Source organism: Centroberyx gerrardi, chromosome 16 (genome assembly GCF_048128805.1).
Source record: "Centroberyx gerrardi isolate f3 chromosome 16, fCenGer3.hap1.cur.20231027, whole genome shotgun sequence".
Lineage (NCBI taxonomy): Eukaryota > Metazoa > Chordata > Actinopteri > Beryciformes > Berycidae > Centroberyx > Centroberyx gerrardi.
The window spans coordinates 28131453-28153263 of record NC_136012.1 but is presented as its reverse complement, the minus strand read 5'-3'; the positions used below and the strand labels follow the sequence as shown (position 1 = coordinate 28153263).

Here is a 21811-nt window from a genome sequence, read left to right as displayed (position 1 = left end):
TCCCGCTGGGTGTCACCGGGTTTGAGAACACAGCTTCGTCCCGCATGTCGCTCTGCAGCTGGACAAACTGTGCTTTCACATGCAGAAAGTGGACGGGACGTTTTTTGTTTTTTTTATCCAGAGTCACAGTGGATCTGATCACCTTTCTCCCCCCCAGGAATTAATCTAAAGGTTTTAAAGACCGCATGAAATGAAAAATACTTACTTTTTTTACCCTTTTTGCTGATATTGCTGGATTTAGTGTTCACCTATTCACCAATACAGGCCATAAAAATGTTGATTTCTAGAAATTTTATATCAAAATGAACAGACCAACTTGGTAAATGCTTGAATATGCAATAACACTTGGAAGCATTTTATTCATTTCACTCCTGAGGCTATTGGATGACCTTAGAAAGAGTTTGTTGTTTTGTTTAAGGCTTTCTTCATACTGAAAATACCCTTTTATACAGTAAAGTGTCACAGATTATTACTTATTATTACTTAGGCGTCTGTGTCGCAGAAACCAACAACTTTCAATGTTTTTTTTAGAATTTTGCGTAGAGATTAGCCTCCGTTGATGCAAGATCCGTCCAGAAATCCTTTAGATTCGTATAAATTCCTTTAGATCGGACCAGAGCGTGAACTCCATCTTAGATATTTTGTGTTTTAGCCTCCTAAACTTCCCCAGGTCGCTGCTCCTGCCTCGGGGACGACAGACTCGTGTGTCTGTCGGAGGCGTTTTGCTGCAACACGTTGCGTCTGGAGCGTCTGGGAGAATTTTTTTTCCACGTGCTTCAGCGGCCGACGAGCCGTTGATTGAAAGTGACCCGCTCCTCTGTAGGGGCTCGCCGGGGGAAACCGTACCTCATTTCTCCGATCATATCTGCAGACTTCTCGGGTTTAGCTCTATGCTGAGGCGTCCCCGTGCTGCGGCGGCGGCGGCGGCGGGGGGGGGGGCCGGACTGTACGTACATCAGAGGGGGAACAATGCCTCTACTGACCTGTCGCTAATGCCGAGACACGCTGGGGGTCGGCGGGCAAAGCTGGTCGCTAATTTGCCTCAATCTCCCCGGAGCCATTTGATGCCTGTAGATTGCAGACGTCCAGAGAACCTACTTGAACCCTCCGCCCCCCTTCCTCCTCCTCCTCCTCCTCCTCCTCCTCCTCCTCCTCTTCCCCTTCTCACTTCATCTTTGCTTCAAAAGACTGCTCACCCAGAGAGGGGAAGGGGGCTTAATGTTTCAGGAATCTTCCACCTCCTGGTTTTTTGTCCCTCCAAAGCCCCCCTCCCTCCCCTCCCCTCCCTTTTTGTCTCTTTGAAAAGCCTCTGAGGAGAAAGGAGCCATTAGGAGACGCAGTTTGTGGTTCTTCACTGTGAAGATTTTAAGAGGTTGACACCTGGGGAGAAGGTGTCAAAAGTTCTCGCTTTCTGTTACCTCGCTCTTTTACTACCGCTCATCTTCAAGCTAACCTGTGAGGAGGCGACCGGCCTCAGATGTTGCTGGGAAATGTTTTCAGATCAGAATCAGCCTTCTCGGCCAAGTAAGGTTTAGATCAGACAGATGTGGCGTCCATGTTTAGGCTTCTCACGCTTCTCATGACGGCAACACACCTGAAAACTCCTTATGCATACTTCTGTTGAAGAAAGAAGTGTATAAGTGGATAGATAAGTTCTGTATCATCGCTGTCGGGTGAAAACTAACTTCCAATTTTGTTGATTTTCATGTTTTAACTGCAGTTGAAGGATTATTACACGCTCCTCTACGAGTTGAGAAAATTCTACAACTCTCAGGTTTATGAGACCTTTAAAAACCACTTAGATAAACTCATAAACACAAACCTGGTCTTAGTCCCTGAAAGGTTTGGAGATGCAAGATTTTCACCCGACAACAGCGATATGAAAAAGTATAAGTAGTATATACAAAAAAAGAAATTTAGGAAATATGTGTCTTTCTGATTGCACTGATAGGAAGCGATGGAAGTCAGTGATAGAAGAATAACTTAAAAGACAACTAACTGCAAATATCTACAGATCTCGAGAATATCGCACTTGGTTTTTCTTCTGAATGCTGCAAGGAATGAAAGAAAAAGAGTTGAAATGGTTGTAACAGGGTATGTATAAGTATATAACTATACAGCCAGAACAGATTTGAATATATAAGAATTGTTTTTTGTTGACTTTTTAAATGATTTCGGCCTGTGAAATAAATCCCAGTTGATGAAGATGCTAAGAATGGGAGCGCTGGTCCAGGATCAGCGGTCAGGTCAGGTCGACATCTGAACATCTGAACTTTATCCAGACTTCAGAGGAAAAAATCTCTCTCTCTCTCTCTGAAACATCGCCTCTGGACTTTTTCCTGACGTAAAAGTCTGGCCCAGATTTCACTCCTCAGATCTCACTCTCTTAGCTGAATATCCTGCTGCTCTCCTTGAGCTCGTAAAATAGGAAAACCCTGGGTCAGTGAGCACGACGTGCAAAATATGGACCGTTTGAAAGTTTTCCTCGCAGGCTTCAGTCTCCGTTTGTAGAGGAAGATCTGACCTACTTCAGGTTTCTGTGTTAGTAGACCAGAGTTGAGAAGATATCTGGGACATCGATCCTGTCACTCAACTAGTCTTCCTGTATAAACACTGCAGACAGAGAGCTACTTTATCTGTTTAGCTGTGGTTGGGAATCAGCTGATGTAGTTCGGTTTGTTTGTTTTTTCTGTCATATTTCAGTAAATTGTAGCCAACTATCTTCTCCAGGTCGCTATCTCAGTTTTCTGGAGTATTTGTAGTTCCTTAATAATACTCCAGAAAGCTGTGAGGTGATGATCTGTGATGGGAGGATGTTAAGCTCTACTGGGACAGGATTAGTGTAACAGGGGGAGCCGGGGAGGGGGGGGGGGGGGGGGAATTATTACAGGAGCAGGTCTGTTATTTTAGCCCCGTTCCGAATCTGCCTTGTCTGTCATTTTTAACGTCCTACTTGTTTCACCTCCTGTAAAAATAACCTCAGGTGAATTGACTTCCCTGAAATAGTTGGCGAATATTGAGTCATTTCCTCTGGGAAAAGACTCTCTAGACTTCTCAGCTCTGGTCCGGCTGTGACTTCTTCTGTGTTGTTTTTGTCAGTTTTTGCACGTCTTGAGTTGTGAAAGTTACGTTCGATGTGTGGTTCATTTCTGGTGTGATGACAAGGTGTAAATGGAGAAGACATCAGTTTGGAGCCTGATTACAGATATCTCTTATCCAGCGAGTCCTGTGTTGACGATTACTTTACGCACATTGTCCTGAAAACTAATCCTGATAATAATTGTTTATTGTTTATTGCTTATTGATAAGGATTCCTCCCATCCATATCCATCCAAAACATAAGCGCAAAGTTTAAAAGCAGGATGCAATAAAATCAACAATTAGGAGCACTTTGACATGGGCTGCAGCATGAAAGAAAAGTAGAGATATTAATCAGATGAATCACATTTGTACAGTAAACAGTGATTCTTACATAGCAAACAGTGTGATTGAATAGTAATAATAATAGGGCTTTAGACTACAGTGATTCAAAGAAGAGATGCTTGTGTTGGGTTTGGGCGTGCGAAGGCGTTTAGAGTTGCTGCTTAATGCAAATGTTTAGAAGAGCGTATTAAAACCGACTCCAACATGTTTCGGCCGAGCTGTGACCTTTGCAGCAGAACAGCAGCCTGCATGAAGAACAGTATCTGAATCGCTGCGTTCCCCCGAGCTTTCTGCAGCGCCGCATGTTAAAACACGCACCTGAAAACACGAAGTACAAAAGAGAGGGAGAGGGAGAGGAAGAGGGAGAGGGGGGCGAGCCTATGGCCAAATAATCCCTAAACAAGTGTTCTGCACATTTTCCTGGTGCCCCGCCTCAGTGGAAACTTTGCTCTGCCGAACAAGTGAGCACATGTCACTTCTGTACAAGTGAGACACAACACTGTTTAGTTTGAATGGGCAGGAAAGCCAATACAGGCATTAGGGGAGGTGGAATGCCGGTGGAAAGCGTCGGCGTTGGGTTTCTGTGTCCCGGCCCGCCCGTAATCTCCCTGCGAAGGTGAGAAAGTGGCTCTAAACCTGCGTCTCTCTCTGCGTTCTCCCACAGGCTTCAAGTTAAAGCACTTCCTCCGCGACAATGAGACGCTGTCCGCCTTCCTCCTGCGGGACGCCTCCCTCCCCGAACACGCCGTGCGGCAGATCGTGGAGGCCGACGTCAACCTGGAGAGGGTAAGAGGAGCCGCCGCCGCCGCCGCTGCCGCCACCGCGCTCCGTGAGCTCAGTCCCAACACGCTCCTGCACACATTTACATATTTACATGGAATCCAAACAGAATAAGCTCGCATTACAAGAAATGTGGGTGTCAAAGCGGGGTCTGGGGACCGCCAGGGGGTCCTTGAAGGAGTTCCAGGGGGTCCACAGCAAAATGAGGAATAGTTTAATTTTTTTTTTTCAAGATTTATTTATTGACAACGCACCAAACAAGTACACTTGTCATTTTTTATACAGAGTGAAAAATACAATAACAGAAGAAGAGAAGAAAAAAAACAAAAATAAATACACCCTCCCCCCACCCCGTCCCAAGAATGGTACAATGATCAACATCATTCGCAAGTCCTTTAAGGATATGTTAAGGAGAAAAATAAAATAGCAGGTCCACTAAGTGAATAAATATGGTATCAATTAAGGGGATTTATTGAAGGGAGAGAGTCCAGAAAGGAGCCCCAGATTTTGTTATATATTCCAGGTAGGAATAGTTTAATTTCACTATAATTTAATTCACTGCAAATTATCCCAATTAGAGAATGGAAACAAATTATTTTTCTCATCATAGGTTTCACTCTCACCACTATTATCTCCCTACATACAGTGTAGACAGTTCTACAATTCAAAATAAATACTAAATCAATAACTAACATCCTCCCATATGGGGTTGAGAGACATTTTTGTTTCCCATAGGCTTGATTTCATAACTTCCTCCATGTTGACGCTTCTGTCCCGCTGTACTGGAGATCTGTGGTGTCAAGGACGGTTACAGTTGGCCGCACTTCAATTACAACCCTACACATCTTACAGTGAGGTCAGGGGAGATATGTATGCAATTCAGGTCAAGCGTGTTGCCAGCAGATTTCACTTTGGAGATAAAGGCGTGAATGCGGCTGCAGTCACATGGCTGCTGATCCATGTGCCAGGATCTCACTCTGAACCAGCCTCTCTCTCTCTCTCTCTCTCTCTCTCTCTCTCTCCAGCTCTTTACTTCCTCGTTCTAACCCCAAATCTTTTCTCCACTGCTTACCTGCACTCTTTTCTTTTCTTCTGAATTATCTTCAGTTTCGGCACGGCTTTGTTGCCAGAAGTGAAGATGGGAAGAAGTTTTGTTTTCACTCCTGTCTGTCTGTCTGTCAGCAAGATATCTCAAAAAGTTACAAACAGATTTGGCTGAAATTTGGTGGACAGACAGATAGCGCTTGGTATGGTATAAGGATCAGTTGATTAGATTTCGATGATGATCCGGATCTGGGATTTTACTATCATCGTTTTATAGCTATAACTATTACACTGTGTTCTAGAGCTGATGGGAAAGTCCGATATCCAGAGCTGTCGTGATATTTTGTCAGAAAAGCAAACCTATAAAACAAACGATAAACAAACACAAACCGGTACGGAGGCTGCAGCTTTGTACGTTGGAGAATTGTTCAGCGTTGGTGGAATTTGGCGCTCTACTGAGAGACTTGAGTTGAATGCTAAATTCTGATTGGCCAATGAACACATTCTGAATTCTGATATTTCTGAATAGCAAACCGCTGTTTCACATCGAATCATATCACACTGCAGTCAAGAAGTCTGGTCCATTTTGTGGATTTCTGTCATTTGTATTTATTTAGTTATTTATTTGTTGCCAGCAAACTTGATTAGAAATAACTTTATGCTAAAAAGACATCACTCCATGGTTGCTGCAGACAGTCCTGCTGGAATTACTAATTACAACATTTTAAACGAATCATATTTTGCGTGAAATGAGTAATGTCTTTGGTAAGTAGTGCTGTAATAAGTGGGATAATGTACTGGGAGCCTCTGCTTCACGTCAGGGTTTTGATTCATTATTTTGCGATAATGAACTGTACATTTTGTCAATCATCTTAACCTTCATCCTAACCCTCCTGCTGTTCTCTCTCCCTCCTCTGCACCAGGTTCTTCTGAAAGGTTTCGGCGTTCACCTGAGGAACCTGTGTCCCAGGAAGGGGGGCGACTACGGTCTGCAGGACTTTGTGAACATCTCCGACGCTCGGGTCTCCCTCCAGGCGCAGGAGATGGTGTGCCAGGCTCCGGCTCCGTGGCTCGACCAGGCCGAGAGACTCTGCCTCAGCAACCTGGACTTCCTCAAACCCATCCGGGTAAAAACCTACATCCACTCACAAGATTTACTTTATGTTAGTGGTTTTCCCTGCAGGCCTCAGGCTGTGTGGACATGTTGACTGGCTTCTGTGATGCAGTGGTAAATACAAAGGAGGGTGAACTCTGACCTGCAGCTGGTGATAATCATGAGGCAAACAACCTGCAGCGTAAACAAAAATCTAACTCTCTGAAAAGCATTACTTTGTGCCTTTTTGCTCCTTAAAAGACCATATCCCAATATACAGTATATATATATATGAAATGTATTTATTTAGTAGGATAAGCCCCTTGAGATGTCGTTCCTACAATACACAAGAGTTGCACATCAGTGTCCAGTCAACAATTGAAGTGGTTCATCTTCTCTTATGTTCAAAAAATGAACATAAGAGAAGCATAGACAATAAATACAAAGAGCTGGAAAAAAAGAACAGAAAGACAACATCAAACAAAGTCAAAACAACATTGAACAAGTACAGAACAATGGTATAAATAAAAAGTTATACAAAACATTAAAAGCATGAGCAAGTCATTTTCAGATGCGAAAATAAAGCAGCTTTAAACCGACTGAAAGAGGTAACAGATTGTAAATGTTAAGGTAAATGATTCCAATTAGAAGAAAATATAGCCTAATATAATATATTATAATAATAATATAGCCTGATGAAAATATATCTTAAATGAAAATAAAGCCTGCATCAGTTTGATACTATTAAAGCTTATTATAAGCTTATTAAGCTTATTTATCAGTTCAGTCTGTTTTACAATAGCAACCCCCCCCCCCCCCCCCCCCCACACACACACACACACACACACACACACACACCCCACACACTACTGCTTCCACAGAAGTTGTGAAAAACAACAAGTCAGTCCTTCAGTAAAAACACACCAGAGACACCATTTGGCCTAAAAGTTTTTTTTATCAACCCATTGGTTTGTTTTCCTCCTAAATCAGAAGGGGGGGGGGGGGGGGGTTATGGAGATGGGGCTGTTGCTGGGCAGACATGGCCCGAAGATGTGTGTGTGTGTGTGTGTGTGTGTGTGTGTGTGTGTGTTGGGGTTAGAGGGTTGTATTGGGACGTGTGACGCTCATGCCCGGCCCCCGCAGTGAGCTGATAAGGGGGAGGAGGGTTTCCTATCACAGCTGAGGCCAAAAATACAATCCCACCAAGACGCTCTGCCTCGTTATTTATCTCCTCCGAAGACGAACGCCAGGTGACTTCAATCATTTGCATACACCGACTCTGCCAGTGGACACAAACAAAGCAAAGGGAGGAGGGAAGGGAAGGAAGCGAGGGAGGGAGGGAGGGAGGGAGGGAGGAGAGAGGAGGGAAGGGCTTAGGTAGGTTAGGTAGCGTAGGCGGTGGCATGCCGCTGCAAGTCCTGGATCAGCCCTCGTTTCTCAGCTCCACGCTCTCCTTTCTTAGCTTTCGTAGCCTGGAGACACGTTGGGAAGCGTCAGAGCTCCGGCCGGGGAGCCTCGCTCTCTTTTGTCTTCACGGTGGGACAGAAATACAGTCCTGCTGTCGGCCAGAGAAACCCCCGTGACTCATCGGCCTCGGCTCCGGGGGTTTAACTAAAAGTTTCCATAGTCATGCGTGTGTTGAGTGAGTTTCACGGCCCAAATCTTTTCTTTTTCTTCTATGAAAAATGAATGAATTATCTTCCCCGTCCCCCGCCCTCCGATGATAGCAGTCCCGTACATTCATTCACATTTTGAAGCCGACCTCACAGGAGAATAGATAAAATAAATGAGTAAATAAATCAATCAATAAGTAAATCTTGTGACCAAGATTTACCAGCTGTCCCCGTTTTTCTTTGCTCTGCTGCTCACCTGCTCTCTTTTCTTATCCCTACATCATGTGACCAACCAAGATTTTAAAAATACATACATGTTGCATATATACATATTGAATTTAACATGAATAAGAAGGAGAAGAGAGGAAAAAAGATTTTAAAACAAAGCCATTATTACTGATCATATAAAAACAAAATACCCTTTGGCCCTTGAAATGTTTTAAAACCTAAAGGTGTGATTTCAAAAGTACATTAAGGCATTAATGAGAAAATCAGTGTTGTTTTCTCCCTTTCAGAAACATGTTGCATTGTTTTCGTCTTTTGTTTCCACTCTTTGAAAACACTCTTCCTGGCCCACTTCTCTGCAGAGCGTTTCATTCATTAAATGATTCGCTGCTAATTGAGTTCATTTTGCATAACATTTATGGCTTTATTGCAACGGCAAGGCTGCTGGAAACCAGTCAGGAGCAGTTGGGATGATTGTTATTTATTACCCATATAAAATACAGATGGTATCAGTGTGTCGGTCAAATATGACCCAGCTCAGGACAAACTGTTCCTCTCGACTCCCCGAGGTTTGTGCAGAAGGAGGCCAGGGGGGTTTCTGTGGTTTCCTCCAGTCCTCTGAAAATGGAAATAACCTCTCCTCTTCCTGTTTTTAGTGATTACTGAAAAACAAGACATCAGACTCACCGATCCTCAGGCCTTAAAATATATATAATATATATAGGTCACGCTTCATCGTAATGAAGTTCTAAGAAAGCGAAAGTCCAAATATTTAAAATGGTAATCCTTGAGTTCCTTGTTTTGCTTATTCAGTCTCCATCTTTGTTGCTCAGCCTCACTGCTGTGGTGTTTCTGCACTGCACTTCCCAGAGATCACCTGTCAATCAAACAGTGTGGGCGGGGCTTGGATTATTACAGATTATTACTTTCAAAGTCAAAGTCATTCTTAAAAGTCATTCAAAAATGGGAATCAGAAAAAAGGAGAATTAGGTCAAAGCGTCATTTTTCATTTCATTGTGACTTTAAGTGAATGTTGAAAGTGTGAATTGAAGGTGTAACCTGAGCCGTGGTGTGTGTGTGTGTGTGTGTGTGTGTGTGTGTGTGTTGCAGAAGGACGTGCGGACCGACCCCGAAGCCGTCAGACAGGTGGCGAAGGCGACCGACAACCTGCTGGACAGCCTGGGCCTGCTGGCGTTCGAGGTACGAACATCCAATCACAACACCCCGCTGTGATGTCACTGACTCTGTTCACATCTTTCACCAGTCCACAGGATGTGATGTCACTGTGCCTTGTGCTGTTTAAGGTGAACGGCTGGGTAGAGACCTAGAAACAAAAATAATAAATTAAACACTGAATCGATGAAGTCGTGGGCGGGACGAGACAATTTGATTGACGCATGGTGGAACCGCTATCGAATCAAATAAAGTGACGATGAAAGCAGCATCAAATTAAACGTAAAAAAAGTTTAAAAAATCAATGCAATCATTTAAATTGGTAGTTTTTTAACACTTCAACACTTAATTTAATTGCATTTTATTTGATGTAACATTTCATTTTAGTCATTTAATTTGATGCAACATTTAATATGATAGCATTTTATTCAATCCAACATTTAATTTGATAGCTATTTAATCGATTCAGTGTTTAATTTATTATTTTGTTACATCCACCCCTCATAGAAACCTGGCTGGGTTGTTAGGAGAAAGTTTGGGTAGCGACTTGTTTCCTGCTCGTGTCGTCACTCGGGTCGGGCGAAGACTCGGCCAACTATCTAAAAATACTTTTCCCCAAAGTCTCCTCCACTGGGACTCTGTTGTTGTTTTCTCAGAACGGTTCTTCCACATGTCAGGGTCTTTTACACTCCGGAGCTGTCATTCACCTTCACTATTGAATTTTACACATTGTGTTCCTTCCCTCGTCGCTGCGAGTTTCACCGAAGGGAGACGCGAACAATAAGCCGCTGGTATTTCCTGGTATTATACACGTTTCTCCTTTGATGTCCGCTGCGTGTCTCGAGCGAAGCATTGCAGCGTTCCAGTGAGAAACAAAACGCCTCGGAGTTAAAATCCCTTTAGAGGAATACAGCATGAAGTCCAGCCAGATTTATTTATAAAGTGCTTTTAACAAAATAGGGTTTTCACACAAAGTGATTTAACAAAAACACAGATAAAAACAAGAGCACGAACACATTTTGTGTGTGTGTGTGTGTGTGTGTGTGTGTCTAAAGCATTAAAACAGCAGTTGGTATTTTTGTTGAAGTCATTAGCCAGCTGCAACTAACTTTTTTCACTCTCTAGCCTTATTCCCCATACCAAACCCTCGACCTATTTTTGCTTTTTTTCAGAGGATTCCTGGTGTTTTGGTCAGAGTCTGTCTATCAGAGGCTGACAGATAAATATCTTGCAGTGAAAGGATTTTGTCAAAGGTTTTGTCAGGCAAAAATCACATAAAAACGAGGCTGTTCCACTGTACGGAAGTTCAAGTTCAAGAGATTTCTTGGGTATGAATGTCCATTGGAAAGAAACCGTCGTGCGACCGCATCCAAGACCAGAAACACTCATGAAAAAGAATGATAAGATCAAGAATCAAATACTAATTGAATGGTAAATTGTGCTTGGTGTGGTAAAAATAATATTTGCGAAAAGAGCGAACACTGTTGGACTGTTGAACTTGACAGGGAAATTCAAAAAGTGTCATTCCAAAACACTATATGCACATTTTGAGAAAAATTGTTGCCTGAAATTCATGCCTCAGTGTTTAAAAACACAGGTGGACCAATCCTCAGTGGCATTATTACTTATTAACAAAAATCATAAGATAGTTTATAACCTGAATGATATTCCATACTGGCTTTTACTGTCATTTAAACTAGCATTTTGTCGGTAGGTCCAGCATTTTTCACATGGTGGATATTTCAATTTCGAATGCAACTGTTTTATTTATTTTTTTCAGTTTCTTTTTTAGACATTTTTTCAAAATCATCCCACAGTGAACAGGAAGGCAGGCTGGTGAATTTTGTGTTTTACAAGCCACTGGTGACAAAAGTTAGTTTCTCTCTCCTGATACATGAGCTCAACATTTCCATTTCTATTATCTGTATTTGACTCACACTGTTAAATTTAAGGTGCGGTGCGCTTCCTCAGCTGATAGAAGCAGGTCCCTACTTTCATTGGCAGAAGCTGTATAGGTGCCTGTGTGTTTTGTTGGAAGTGGAGGCAGTGTGTCCTCCTGTAGCAAAGAAGGAAGGCCACTAGGTTTACTTGGCAGGATCTCTATAGCTATCCAGTGTCTTTGTATCCAGATTAAAAGCCTTGTTTTCCTCTGGAGGAGACAGATGACTGCGCACAGCTGAACAAAGAGAAGAGGTTTTCTAAACAAGCTAGCGGGGCTCTCTGCTCTCCGCCGGGGAGCGCCGACTCCGGCCGACTGGTTTGCACCGGGAGGCGAACGCTCAGGCCTAAAGACAACAAACAGAAAGCTTTCAGCTCGTCTGACAGACGGAGCGCTGCGGGGAGATGATGGAGAGCTGCGGTCGCTCCGCTGGGGACAAGCAGAGCAGAAACAGAGAGCGCTCATGTGACCCAACGCCCCCTCTGGCGGCCATATTGGAGGTCCTCAGCTCTGTGAACAGCTGATTGTCACTGATCCATCTGATTGATTTAGTGTTTAGATAATGTCAGCTTGTTAGCTAGCTAACCATAGTATCTGGTCAGCTAACATCACTGTCTTGTTGTTAACACATCTGATTAGCACACTAGCTAACGTATCTAGCAGCAGCTAGCGTTAGCATGTTCACATTAACATCAGTGTGTTTGCCGGCTAGTTAGCTAGCTAACAGTTTGTTCAGGTTAACTGAGCTGACTCTTCTCAAGCTACAACTCAGAGTGTTTTGGAGTAGAGACTAGGGCTAAAGACAAGACAGTTTACTGTGTCACAGTAACCAAATCCACCTTATCACACTATTCACTTTTACTGAGAACGTTACTGAATGGATCTACAGCCACACCACAACAAGCTGACTCAGCTGCTCTCTGCTTCTAGCTGCTTGCTACAGATTTACACTTTAGGACAGATATGAAAGATAAGGCTGAACGGTGGTTTTCAGTGTGGACTATTTCTGGTTTGGTCATCTTATTCTCTGGTGCTGGTTTTTCGCACCAAAACAGTTCTCAGCCGGGGCGTCCCGGTGGCTCACTGAGTAGAGCACGTACCATAAGGCTCAGTCCTTCCCGCAGCGACCCGGGTTTGAAGTCCAGGCTTTCACTAAGATATATATATATATTTTATTGTATTTAATATTTAGCACAGGCAGACAGAAATGCAGAGAGATGAGGGGGAGAAAGAAGAGGACAGTGAGACAGAAAGACAAGAGATGGAAGCAAATATAACAGATGAGTAAAGTAAAGGGATATAACAACACTCCTGGTGCCCTGGTTCAGGTGCATGATGGGTTTTTGTCTGGAACCTGTGTGGTTCCAGACCGGAGCAGGACCGGATCACTGCAGTGTTCAATGGCTCTTTGTTCAGTGTGGTGAGGTTCAGGCCCGAACACAGGGGTGTTGTACCTGTCTGTACCTGTGTGGCTTCACACACACACACACACACACACACACACACACTAGTAGTTATTTACTGTGATTCTGTATAGCTGATGGACTCTGTTCTGACAGTTTGACCTGACAGCAGTTTATGTGGTTGGATCAGTTCTGTTGTTTCAGTGATAACTTCACCTTTGGGATCAATAAATATTTCTGTTAGTACTACTACTACTACTGCTACTACTACTACTACTACTACTACTACTACCACTACTGCTACTATTACTACTGCTGCTATTACTACTGCTACTACTATTACTATTACTGTTACTACCGCTACTACTACCATTACTACTATTACTGCTACTACTGTTACTACTACTACTACTTCAACTACTATCCTGTTATTGCTACGACTGTTTCTGCTTTTGCCACTACTATTCCTGCCACTAATGACACTACTACTAGTATTACTGTTGCTGAAGCTCACAGCATGAACCTGTGTGTGTATAAAAGAAATTAGCCTTTATCAAACTGTGTCACTGATGCGTTTCACTGCTGTTCTCCATTTGAAGCTTTGGCTGAGTAGACTGAAAACAGATTAATAATTATCAGTCTGTTTTGGAGAGACTGTGCAGCAGCCTTACTCAGCACAGCTGTAACCTACTTGGCTCAAACCCGACCTTTGCCCTTTGCCCTCTGTGACACACAGACATCCATCTTTCTTTGTGTCTCTGCTGGCCAGGCATTTTCAGCACTGAAAGCTGCATTTTTTGGGAAGAAAAATTATAATGATCATTCGCAAAAGTTCAGAACTGTTGTCAGATTTCAAATCCAGAATATAACTTTTTGTCGCAAGGTGAACCAAAAGAAAGCCAACAATATGCTTCTCTGTCTTGTTAATGTGGTAGGATCCACTTTTACAGCATTTCATTTAAAGTGGTAATCCTTTCTGTTTTTTATTAAGTCTCCATCTTTGTTGCTAAGCGCTCCTTGCTCACTTCCCACGGATCAACTGTCAATCAAACAGTGTGGGCGGATTTTCTGTTGATTCTCTTCTCTCTGTCTGTTCAGTCATGGTGGCTATCGCTGCTCATGCTAACTACCCAGTTCTTCTTCTTCTGTTGATTCCAAACAAACCGGAAACGTAAAACGCATCACTTCCTGTGCGGCAGGAAAGAGCGACCAGACACCGGCTGTTCAGAACAGACAGAGGAGAAGCTTCATGAAGTGGAGATAGGTTGGATCAGAGAGAGAGAGAGAGGAGAACAGACAGAGTTAGAGGAAAATATCACAGATTACTACTATAAGATATATTATAAACCTTTTTAAGGAGTCAGACTGAAAGTCTCTCTCAGACAGACAGAATGTCCTAGTTGGTTTTTTTCCCCCTGAGGTTATCAGCTCACAACACACACTTGTCCCCTCCAGGCACTTTTACAGGGTGTGTGTGTGTGTGTGTATGTGTGTGGGGCGGGGGGGGGCGTCTCCTGCCAAGTGGTTTTGACATGCCACCTGTGCCCCCCCCCCTCACCCATCCCCCTAACACACACACACACACACACACTCTAAATGCGTGCAGGACAGGACTAAATTGAAAGCATGTGACTGCGGTGTTTTGTTGATGTGAGTCAGGTCTGCCTCCAGGAACAGGAGGGGTGTGTGTGTGTGTGTGTATGTGTATGTGTGTGTGTGTGTGTGTGTGTGTGTGTGTGTGTGTGTGGAAGGGGGGGGGGCGGTGACTGGCATTTATTGAAACCACAGCGGGAGATACAGACTGGCAGCATGTGCCAGTGCATACCACCTCCTCCTCCTCCTCTTCTTCTTCTTCTTCTTCCTCTTCCTCCTCCTCCTCCTCTTCCTCCTCCTCTTCCTCCTCCTCTTCCTCCTCTGTAACTGAGCAGATTTTTTTCTATACTTGTACTTTTTGAGTATTTTCTGAAGATAATCATTTTACATTTACTTACATATGGTTCGACTGAAGTATGACACTTCATTATAATATACATTTTAAATCACATCCATGTCAGAGTAAAACACTTTTTAAAGACTTTCCATAAGCATCATATCAGAAACTTGTGGTGAACTTTCAGTCAGCAGGGGAGAGTAATCTGGCTTTGCTTTGTTTATACGCTCTATTTCCAATTTTATCTGAAATGAAAAGAGTCTGTTTGAGTTCTCGCTGCTCGCCGCGTGGGAAACTTCACGAGCAACAACAATCCAGCAGGAAGTCACTCTGATACAGAAGGAAGAGAGAGAGAGAGAGTTTCTGCTCCTTTTCTGTCACTTCTACACCTAAAGTAAATAATTGACAGTCATTTTCTGCATCACTTGGATTTCTTATTGGTTTGTTTTTGTCTGATTTTTAATCCCACTCACCTGAGATAATCCTCTTAAATCACAGGACTTCCTGCTCTAATGATCATATTACCAGGTGAAAGCCTCGTATCTGTCAACTTTATAGGAACTAAGGAAACCAGCCTTGTTTTTGATGAAAGTGATTCCTGATGAAAGTGCATGTTAAGGCTTTCCAAAGTGTTTTGAAAGAGTTTCAGAGAGTTTTCTCAACCCATAGAGGAGCCTGGAATCCTTCAATTGAAATATTACGATGCTCCAAAACTCAGTAACATCTGCTCTGAGTACAGGTTACACCAGTACTTTTCCCTTTTACTAAAGTCAAATCTCAGGGATGTGACTGTCCTTCTTCAGTCGGATATTTTGGTCGTCTCTCCCCGGTCAGATCGACCTGGAGTAACCTCTCCTCTCCCCTCCCCTCTTCCCCCTCTCCCCCCCGGCTCCTCTGCCGTTGTTTTGTCACGCTGCGGCGAGGAAACCTTTTGAAAAGGAGGATAACAAACCATCTGCTGTACCTGAGGAGGCAGGAAAAGAGCCGCGGGGGCTGAACGAATCCCACAAAAACAACTTTTCCGACTTTTCCTCGATCGCGCACATTAGCGGAAAGTTTGTCTTAACAGCGAGAGGAAAGAGCTTCCCAGACTTCCCGTTAGGTTTTTGCTCTCTGCCGTATGAAAGTGTAGAAACTTCCATCAACATCTAAAAGTGACTTTGCAAGGCAGCAGAGTGGGAGGTGGAGAGATAATGGGCGCCGTAAAAACTCCAGACTAAGCAATAAAAAGGGAAGCCGCATGCATTTTTGTATCAGCATGCCGCAATCCACTTCTTCTGTGGTGTTAACCCCTCCTCAGCTCTCTCAACACTCTGACAGGGGCTTTTTGTGTTATTGACCCGCTCTGGGTAATAGTTTTCTCCATGCCAGACTCAGCTTAAAGTTGGGCAAGTTTAGAGCAAGTTGAAGTTAGTCATCTAGTAACTGGGTAAAGTAAAAGAAAAGCGACATCTTATAGGATTAACTTTAAACTAAACTTGAAGGTTCATTCCAAAACCCGACCTGATAAACATGAAAATCATCCGTCAGTATTTAAAAAAACAGATTTTTCTGTCCTGAAACATCACTATTTTTCACTATTTTGTAAGCAAATGTCTTACTGTAAGATGTGTCACAACTTCAACATGAACCGCTGATGTGCATCACTGTCATGTCAGCAGTTATTGTAAGTCACATAATGTCTCATTTTGAAATAACGTCTCTTAAAGCCCTGAGAGAATAGTCATTAGTTCCCCTCCATTCTGTTTTTTATTATATTTCATTACTGTTCTTATTAGTTTTCTTCCGGGTTTTATGACTGCAAACAGACACTAAACAAACTAAATCATATTGTGTTACATGACACACACACACACAGGGCCCGGGTCAGAAAGCATCAGCGTTTGTTTTAACCTGCTCAACGCGCCAGATGGGTGGAGTTTACACATGAAGTTTAGACAAGTCGGAGGAAAGGAGGTCAGACTGAGTTTAATCTGTTTAATCGTCTCTGTGACTGACAGCTCACCTGACCCGGTCTGAGCCGGTGGCGGTGTCGGTAAGCTCCGCCCATCTGGTGCTCCCAGCAGGGGAAAACAAACGCTGAGTATTCATCTAAACAAAACCAGGTGTCGTCTTTGCTTTTGGGCTGTGTGACGTGCAACAGAGTGACGGTCTGTTTCCCACCAGCTCTGTTCTGCTGTCTTCATGTTGTGTGTTTGTTTTGTTTCGGTTCCTCTGGTTTGTTGCTTTGGTTTGTTTGTTTGTTTATAATCCACATGGGTTTTTATTATTATCTCACCTGAACAAACTTTTTAATTTCTTTCTCCTCTGTGTGTTTTATCTGAACATTTTATCACTCTGGTTTCTCACTTCACTTCCATGTTTTGTCACTTTGCTAAAATGGAACTGAACACTGAACTGAACAACTAAACCAAATTAAACTAAACTAAACTAAACTAAACTAAACTAAACTAAACTAAACCAAACCAAACCAAACCAAACTAAACTAAACTAAACTAAACTAAACTAAACTAAACTAAACTAAAACTAGTTGTTTCCTGCTGGTCTGGCTGTTCTCCTGTGTTCCTTTACAGCTGACCAGTGTGAAAATGTGATTTAAAAAAAATGGTATATTAATTTTTAATTTAATTATTGTTTGTTTATTTAGAAGCTGCTTGAGTTTTTCACTGTTTTTTTCACTTCACTTCTATATTTTATGTTTTAATAATCAACTAAACTCAACTTTTATTTGTGTTTGATTAATTAAGGTCATTATTATTATTACTAACTTCATTCACTTGCACAACTGGGACTCCCCCAGTCTGACCAGTTGCTAACGTCCCGTCTCTCCCCTCCAGCTGGCCGGTATGAAGAGCTGGAGCGACCTGAGGAACGAGATCATCTTCCTGACGCAGAACGCCACCTCGTCGCCCAGCGCCATGTACCAGGCCGTGTCCCGCATCGTGTGCGGACACCCGGAGGGCGGCGGCCTGCAGATCAAATCCCTCAACTGGTACGAGGACAGCAACTACAAGGCGCTGTTCGGAAACCACAACAGCAGCGACGACGAGCCCGCCTCCATCTACGACAACTCCTCCAGTGAGTCTTACACTGAACTCGCCGATCGGTGATATTTTGTACTGATATTCATTATCATTCGTCCATTTTCATGCCCAAAAAAGTCCAAGTATTCAGCCTTTCCTCTAGAGTTTTCCTCTCATCAGGGTGGAAAAAACATTTAGACTGTCCCGGGACACTAAAACTCTCCACTGAAACCAGACTGATGAAATTCTTTTAGTGTCAGCAGCAGAGGAGAGACCAAGTCAAGTCCCAAGTCTAAATGTACATCAAGTCAAGTCCATGTCATTAATGTCAAGTCTCAAGTCTAAATGTAGAACAGCAAGTCAAGTCAGAACAAATCAAGAGTCCAGTATCAATTTCATATCTTAAAGAAAACTAAATATCTAGGACTTTTCAATGCAATATGGTTTTAATAGGATAAAAACTTGGTAAGAGCATCATGAGTTTGATTTCTATAATCAGTTTCAACTTCAATAAATTCAATCATTCCATACAAATTCAGAAAACAGAATTTAAATTCAGTCGTCCGCTGGAACAAATCTCATCACTTTCAATCTAAGTCATTTACACAAACACAAGATCTCAAGTCAAGACTTTAGAAACCCTTTCAGCCCCCCACCCCACCCCCCACCCCCAACCCAAAACCACAAACCAGTGAGAATGGCAGAATAAACAAACTCATTGTGTGTGTGTGTGTGTGTGTGTGTGTGTCTCTCAGCTCCGTACTGTAACAGCCTGATGAAGAACATGGACTTGAACCCGATGTCCAGGATGATCTGGCAGGCGCTGAAGCCGCTGCTGATGGGAAAGATCCTGTACACCCCCCACACCCCCGCCACCCAGAAGATCATCCACGAGGTAACTACAGAAGCCCACTGAGGACATTTATTCATACGTTTTACTTACGCTGATTTTGTTGTTTGTGTCATTATCTCCAGAAAACACACTTTGGTTTTCTAACATGTCGTTGGGCCTCCTTGGCATAGATAGTGCAAGTAACTGGAACTCTGTTGGAGGGATCAATCACCCTAATTAATTATTCTTTTCTTTAAAAATTAAATTAAAAAGTTACATTAAAATAAGTAATAAAATGAATCTTAATTCATTCTTAATAATTACATTTTTCTTTAGTTAATTGCTTAATTATCTTAGGGACCAAACTTGTGGGAGTGCCTACTTTCAATATCTGTACATTCTGCTGTTTCCTGTTCATTCGCTATGACAGAAATGACAAGTAGACACAATGGAAAATAAATTCAATTGGAGCAATTGTGATTTTATATGTGATGAAGATTGGATATCTATATGTAGACTGACATGTAGATATTTTTTTGCAGTCCACAGTGTAGATTCTCTGTTCGCCTCTCTGATCTGATCTGATGTGTGTGTGTGTGTGTGTGTTGTGTTCAGGTGAACCGCACGTTCCAGGAGCTGGGTGTGTTCAGGGACCTGGGCGGGATGTGGGAGGAGATGAGGCCCAAAGTGTGGAACTTCATGGAGAACAGCGAGCAGATGGACCTGATCCGGGTAACAGCACCTGCTCTGCCTCTCCTGCTCTTTCACTTTCATCTTCTCTCTCTCTTTTCCTCTTTTTCAGGGATTTTTGTTTCTTCTCAGGACCTGAGAAAACTTTGGATAATGATCATTTTATCTATGACACATCACAGAATATTGGAGAAAATCAATTTAACCCACTAATTCTGGCACTGATTTTGGGCTGCTGTATTGGGCCCGATGCTGGCCTCTGGTGGAGAGTCTGGTCTTCTTGTTTCTCTGACCGCTTGCTTGATTATTTGACCTGAAGCAAAGTTAAATGTGTTAAAGACCACAAACCTCCTGACAGGAAGTTAGTCCTGCTGACAGTGGTGCAGAAACATGATGTCAGCTAAAGACAGTGCTGCAGTACAGACTGACTGTCCTGAAAACACACAACACACAATCACAATCTCTCTTTTTTGCCAAGTACAACAGAAGCATAAGGAACGGATCCTGGTTAACTGGTGCTGACATATTACAGCTACTACTATCATTACTATTACCACCTGCTTCATTACAATACTGGATTAACACAGTAAAGAACAGGAACAAACATTACATACTACTGTTTTGCAGACAAAACATGAAATCACATTAAAGGTTTTATTATTATAATGGAGAGCAAAGATCAAGAAAAAAATCAGAAATTCATTTGGAAGCCAAATCTGAAAAAAAAAAAAAAAAATCTGGGAGAATAAAGACCAAAAGTTCCCTCTGAGCTGATAGTTTGTGGACTTATTACTAATAATTGATCACAATGACAAAATAATATCTTGTCAGGCATCAGTCATCGCTCTCCTTAGTAAGCATAAATGTTTTCTTTTCATATAAGCAGGTTTGTTGGTAAAGTTTTGGTGGTAAATGATATTCAGGGTTCCTACGCAGGTCTGGAAAGTCTGGAAAAGTATTAAAAATGAATTTGATCATTTCCAGGTCTTGAATAGTTTGGGAATTTGAAAAAATGTCTGGAAAAGTATGGAAAATGTTGTGGTTCAGGTCCGATACACACATAATTATAGCTTTTATATTGTTGTAGACCCACTTTGAGTCCACAGTTTTTGTTGATGTGAAGAATAATGTTCAGATAGAGGGATGCTCTTATTATCCAGCCGCTGTCAGCGTGCATTATATTATTATATTATATTATACCAAAATCAAATCCAGTCAAGAACATAGGGTCTGGGGAAAATATGGAATTTTAAAATGGAAACCGTGTAGGAACCCGGCCAATCATCTCACATATTCTGATATTTGTCGCTGTGAAGAACAGTCGTCATCTATACAGTGATAGACCTAGTTAGCAGGGGCAAGATGTCTATCTGCGTAAATCATATTGAACACCAGACAAAATCTTCAAAACAAATCAAGGTCTGGAAAAAGTATGGAATTTTTTTATTGAAAATGTGTAGGAACCCTGGATATTATCTGCAGGGACTTTGCCGTAGTTGAGGGTTCAGTGAGCTGACGCAGGACTTGTTTCTCCGTCCTGCAGACTCTGCTGAAGAACAACGCCACCGCCAGCTTCTTCCACGCCCAGCTGGCCGGCACCGACTGGACCGTGGCCGACGTCTCCCGCTTCCTGGCCAAGAAGCCGGAGGAGCCGCGGCCGGCGGGCGCCGCCGTCACCTGGAGGGAGGTGTTCAACGAGACCGACCAGGCCATCATGAGCATCTCACGCTTCATGGAGGTCAGTGTCCGTTTCCCAGCATGCTCTTCTCCTTAAGTTCAGTTGGTTTGTCCAGGTGAGAACGATGACCTTTGAACTCTGGTGGCACCAAATAATGTCATCGATACGCCTGGAAATGTCCTCTAACAAGAGAACTGCGGTGTGGTTCGATAATAATAATAAACTTTATTTATTATTATTATTATTATTATTATTATAGAGCACTTTTAAAAACCAAAGTTACAAAGTGCCTCACAACAAGGAACAAATGCAAGGAATAAAACATGTAGTGTTAGAAAATAACAAAAAACTGGAGGTACTCTTAAAATAAGCATAGCAAAGAGATAAAAAGTTAAACAAATCACAATAAATAAAACAAAAAGACAAACAAATGACAAGAAATAACACAAAATCTTACAGGACATTAAAAAATCAACAGTGAATGAGACAACTTGGCTAAAATCAGACCAGAATTAAAGGTAAGCTTTTTGATAAAAGTCTGTTTTTAGGAGTGATTTAAAAGATGACTTTGCTAGGAGTGAGAATGTAATCTGACCAACTACAGGAAACTCAAGGGATTATGGGTAGAAGGAGACGGATGCTTGGAAAGCCTAGCAGAACAAAATGAAGTCTGGTCTGATGCTCATATTCAGCTGTTTCTTCATGTGCTCTGAACTGGTGTGAAGGGAAATGACACGTCCTAACTTGGTGTGTGTGTGTGTGTGTGTGTGTGTGTGTGTGTGTGTGTGTGTGTGTGTGCGTGCCACAGTGTGTGAACCTGGACAAGCTGGAGCCGGTGTCCAGCGAGGAGCGGCTGGTGAACCAGTCGATGGCGCTGCTGGAGGACAGGAAGTTCTGGGCGGGGATCGTCTTCCCGGACGTCAACATCAACGACACCGAGCTGCCGCCAAAACTCAACTACAAGA

At 42.7% G+C, this 21811-nt stretch overlaps 1 protein-coding gene across 2 annotated transcripts in view; it reads left to right on the top strand.

Moving 5' to 3' along the window:
• The window catches only part of abca1b (ATP-binding cassette, sub-family A (ABC1), member 1B), a 67780-nt gene that overhangs the window by 14172 nt on the left and 31797 nt on the right, over nt 1-21811 (top strand). For both annotated transcript variants that reach the window (XM_078289123.1, XM_078289122.1), the window contains exons 6-13: nt 4088-4209; nt 6171-6374; nt 9289-9378; nt 17461-17701; nt 18402-18541; nt 19094-19210; nt 20712-20906; nt 21655-21811. The exon at nt 21655-21811 is cut by the window's right edge and continues 49 nt beyond it. In XM_078289123.1, the coding sequence (XP_078145249.1) occupies nt 4088-4209; nt 6171-6374; nt 9289-9378; nt 17461-17701; nt 18402-18541; nt 19094-19210; nt 20712-20906; nt 21655-21811 (1266 nt within the window). The remainder of the gene's footprint in view (nt 1-4087; nt 4210-6170; nt 6375-9288; nt 9379-17460; nt 17702-18401; nt 18542-19093; nt 19211-20711; nt 20907-21654) is intronic.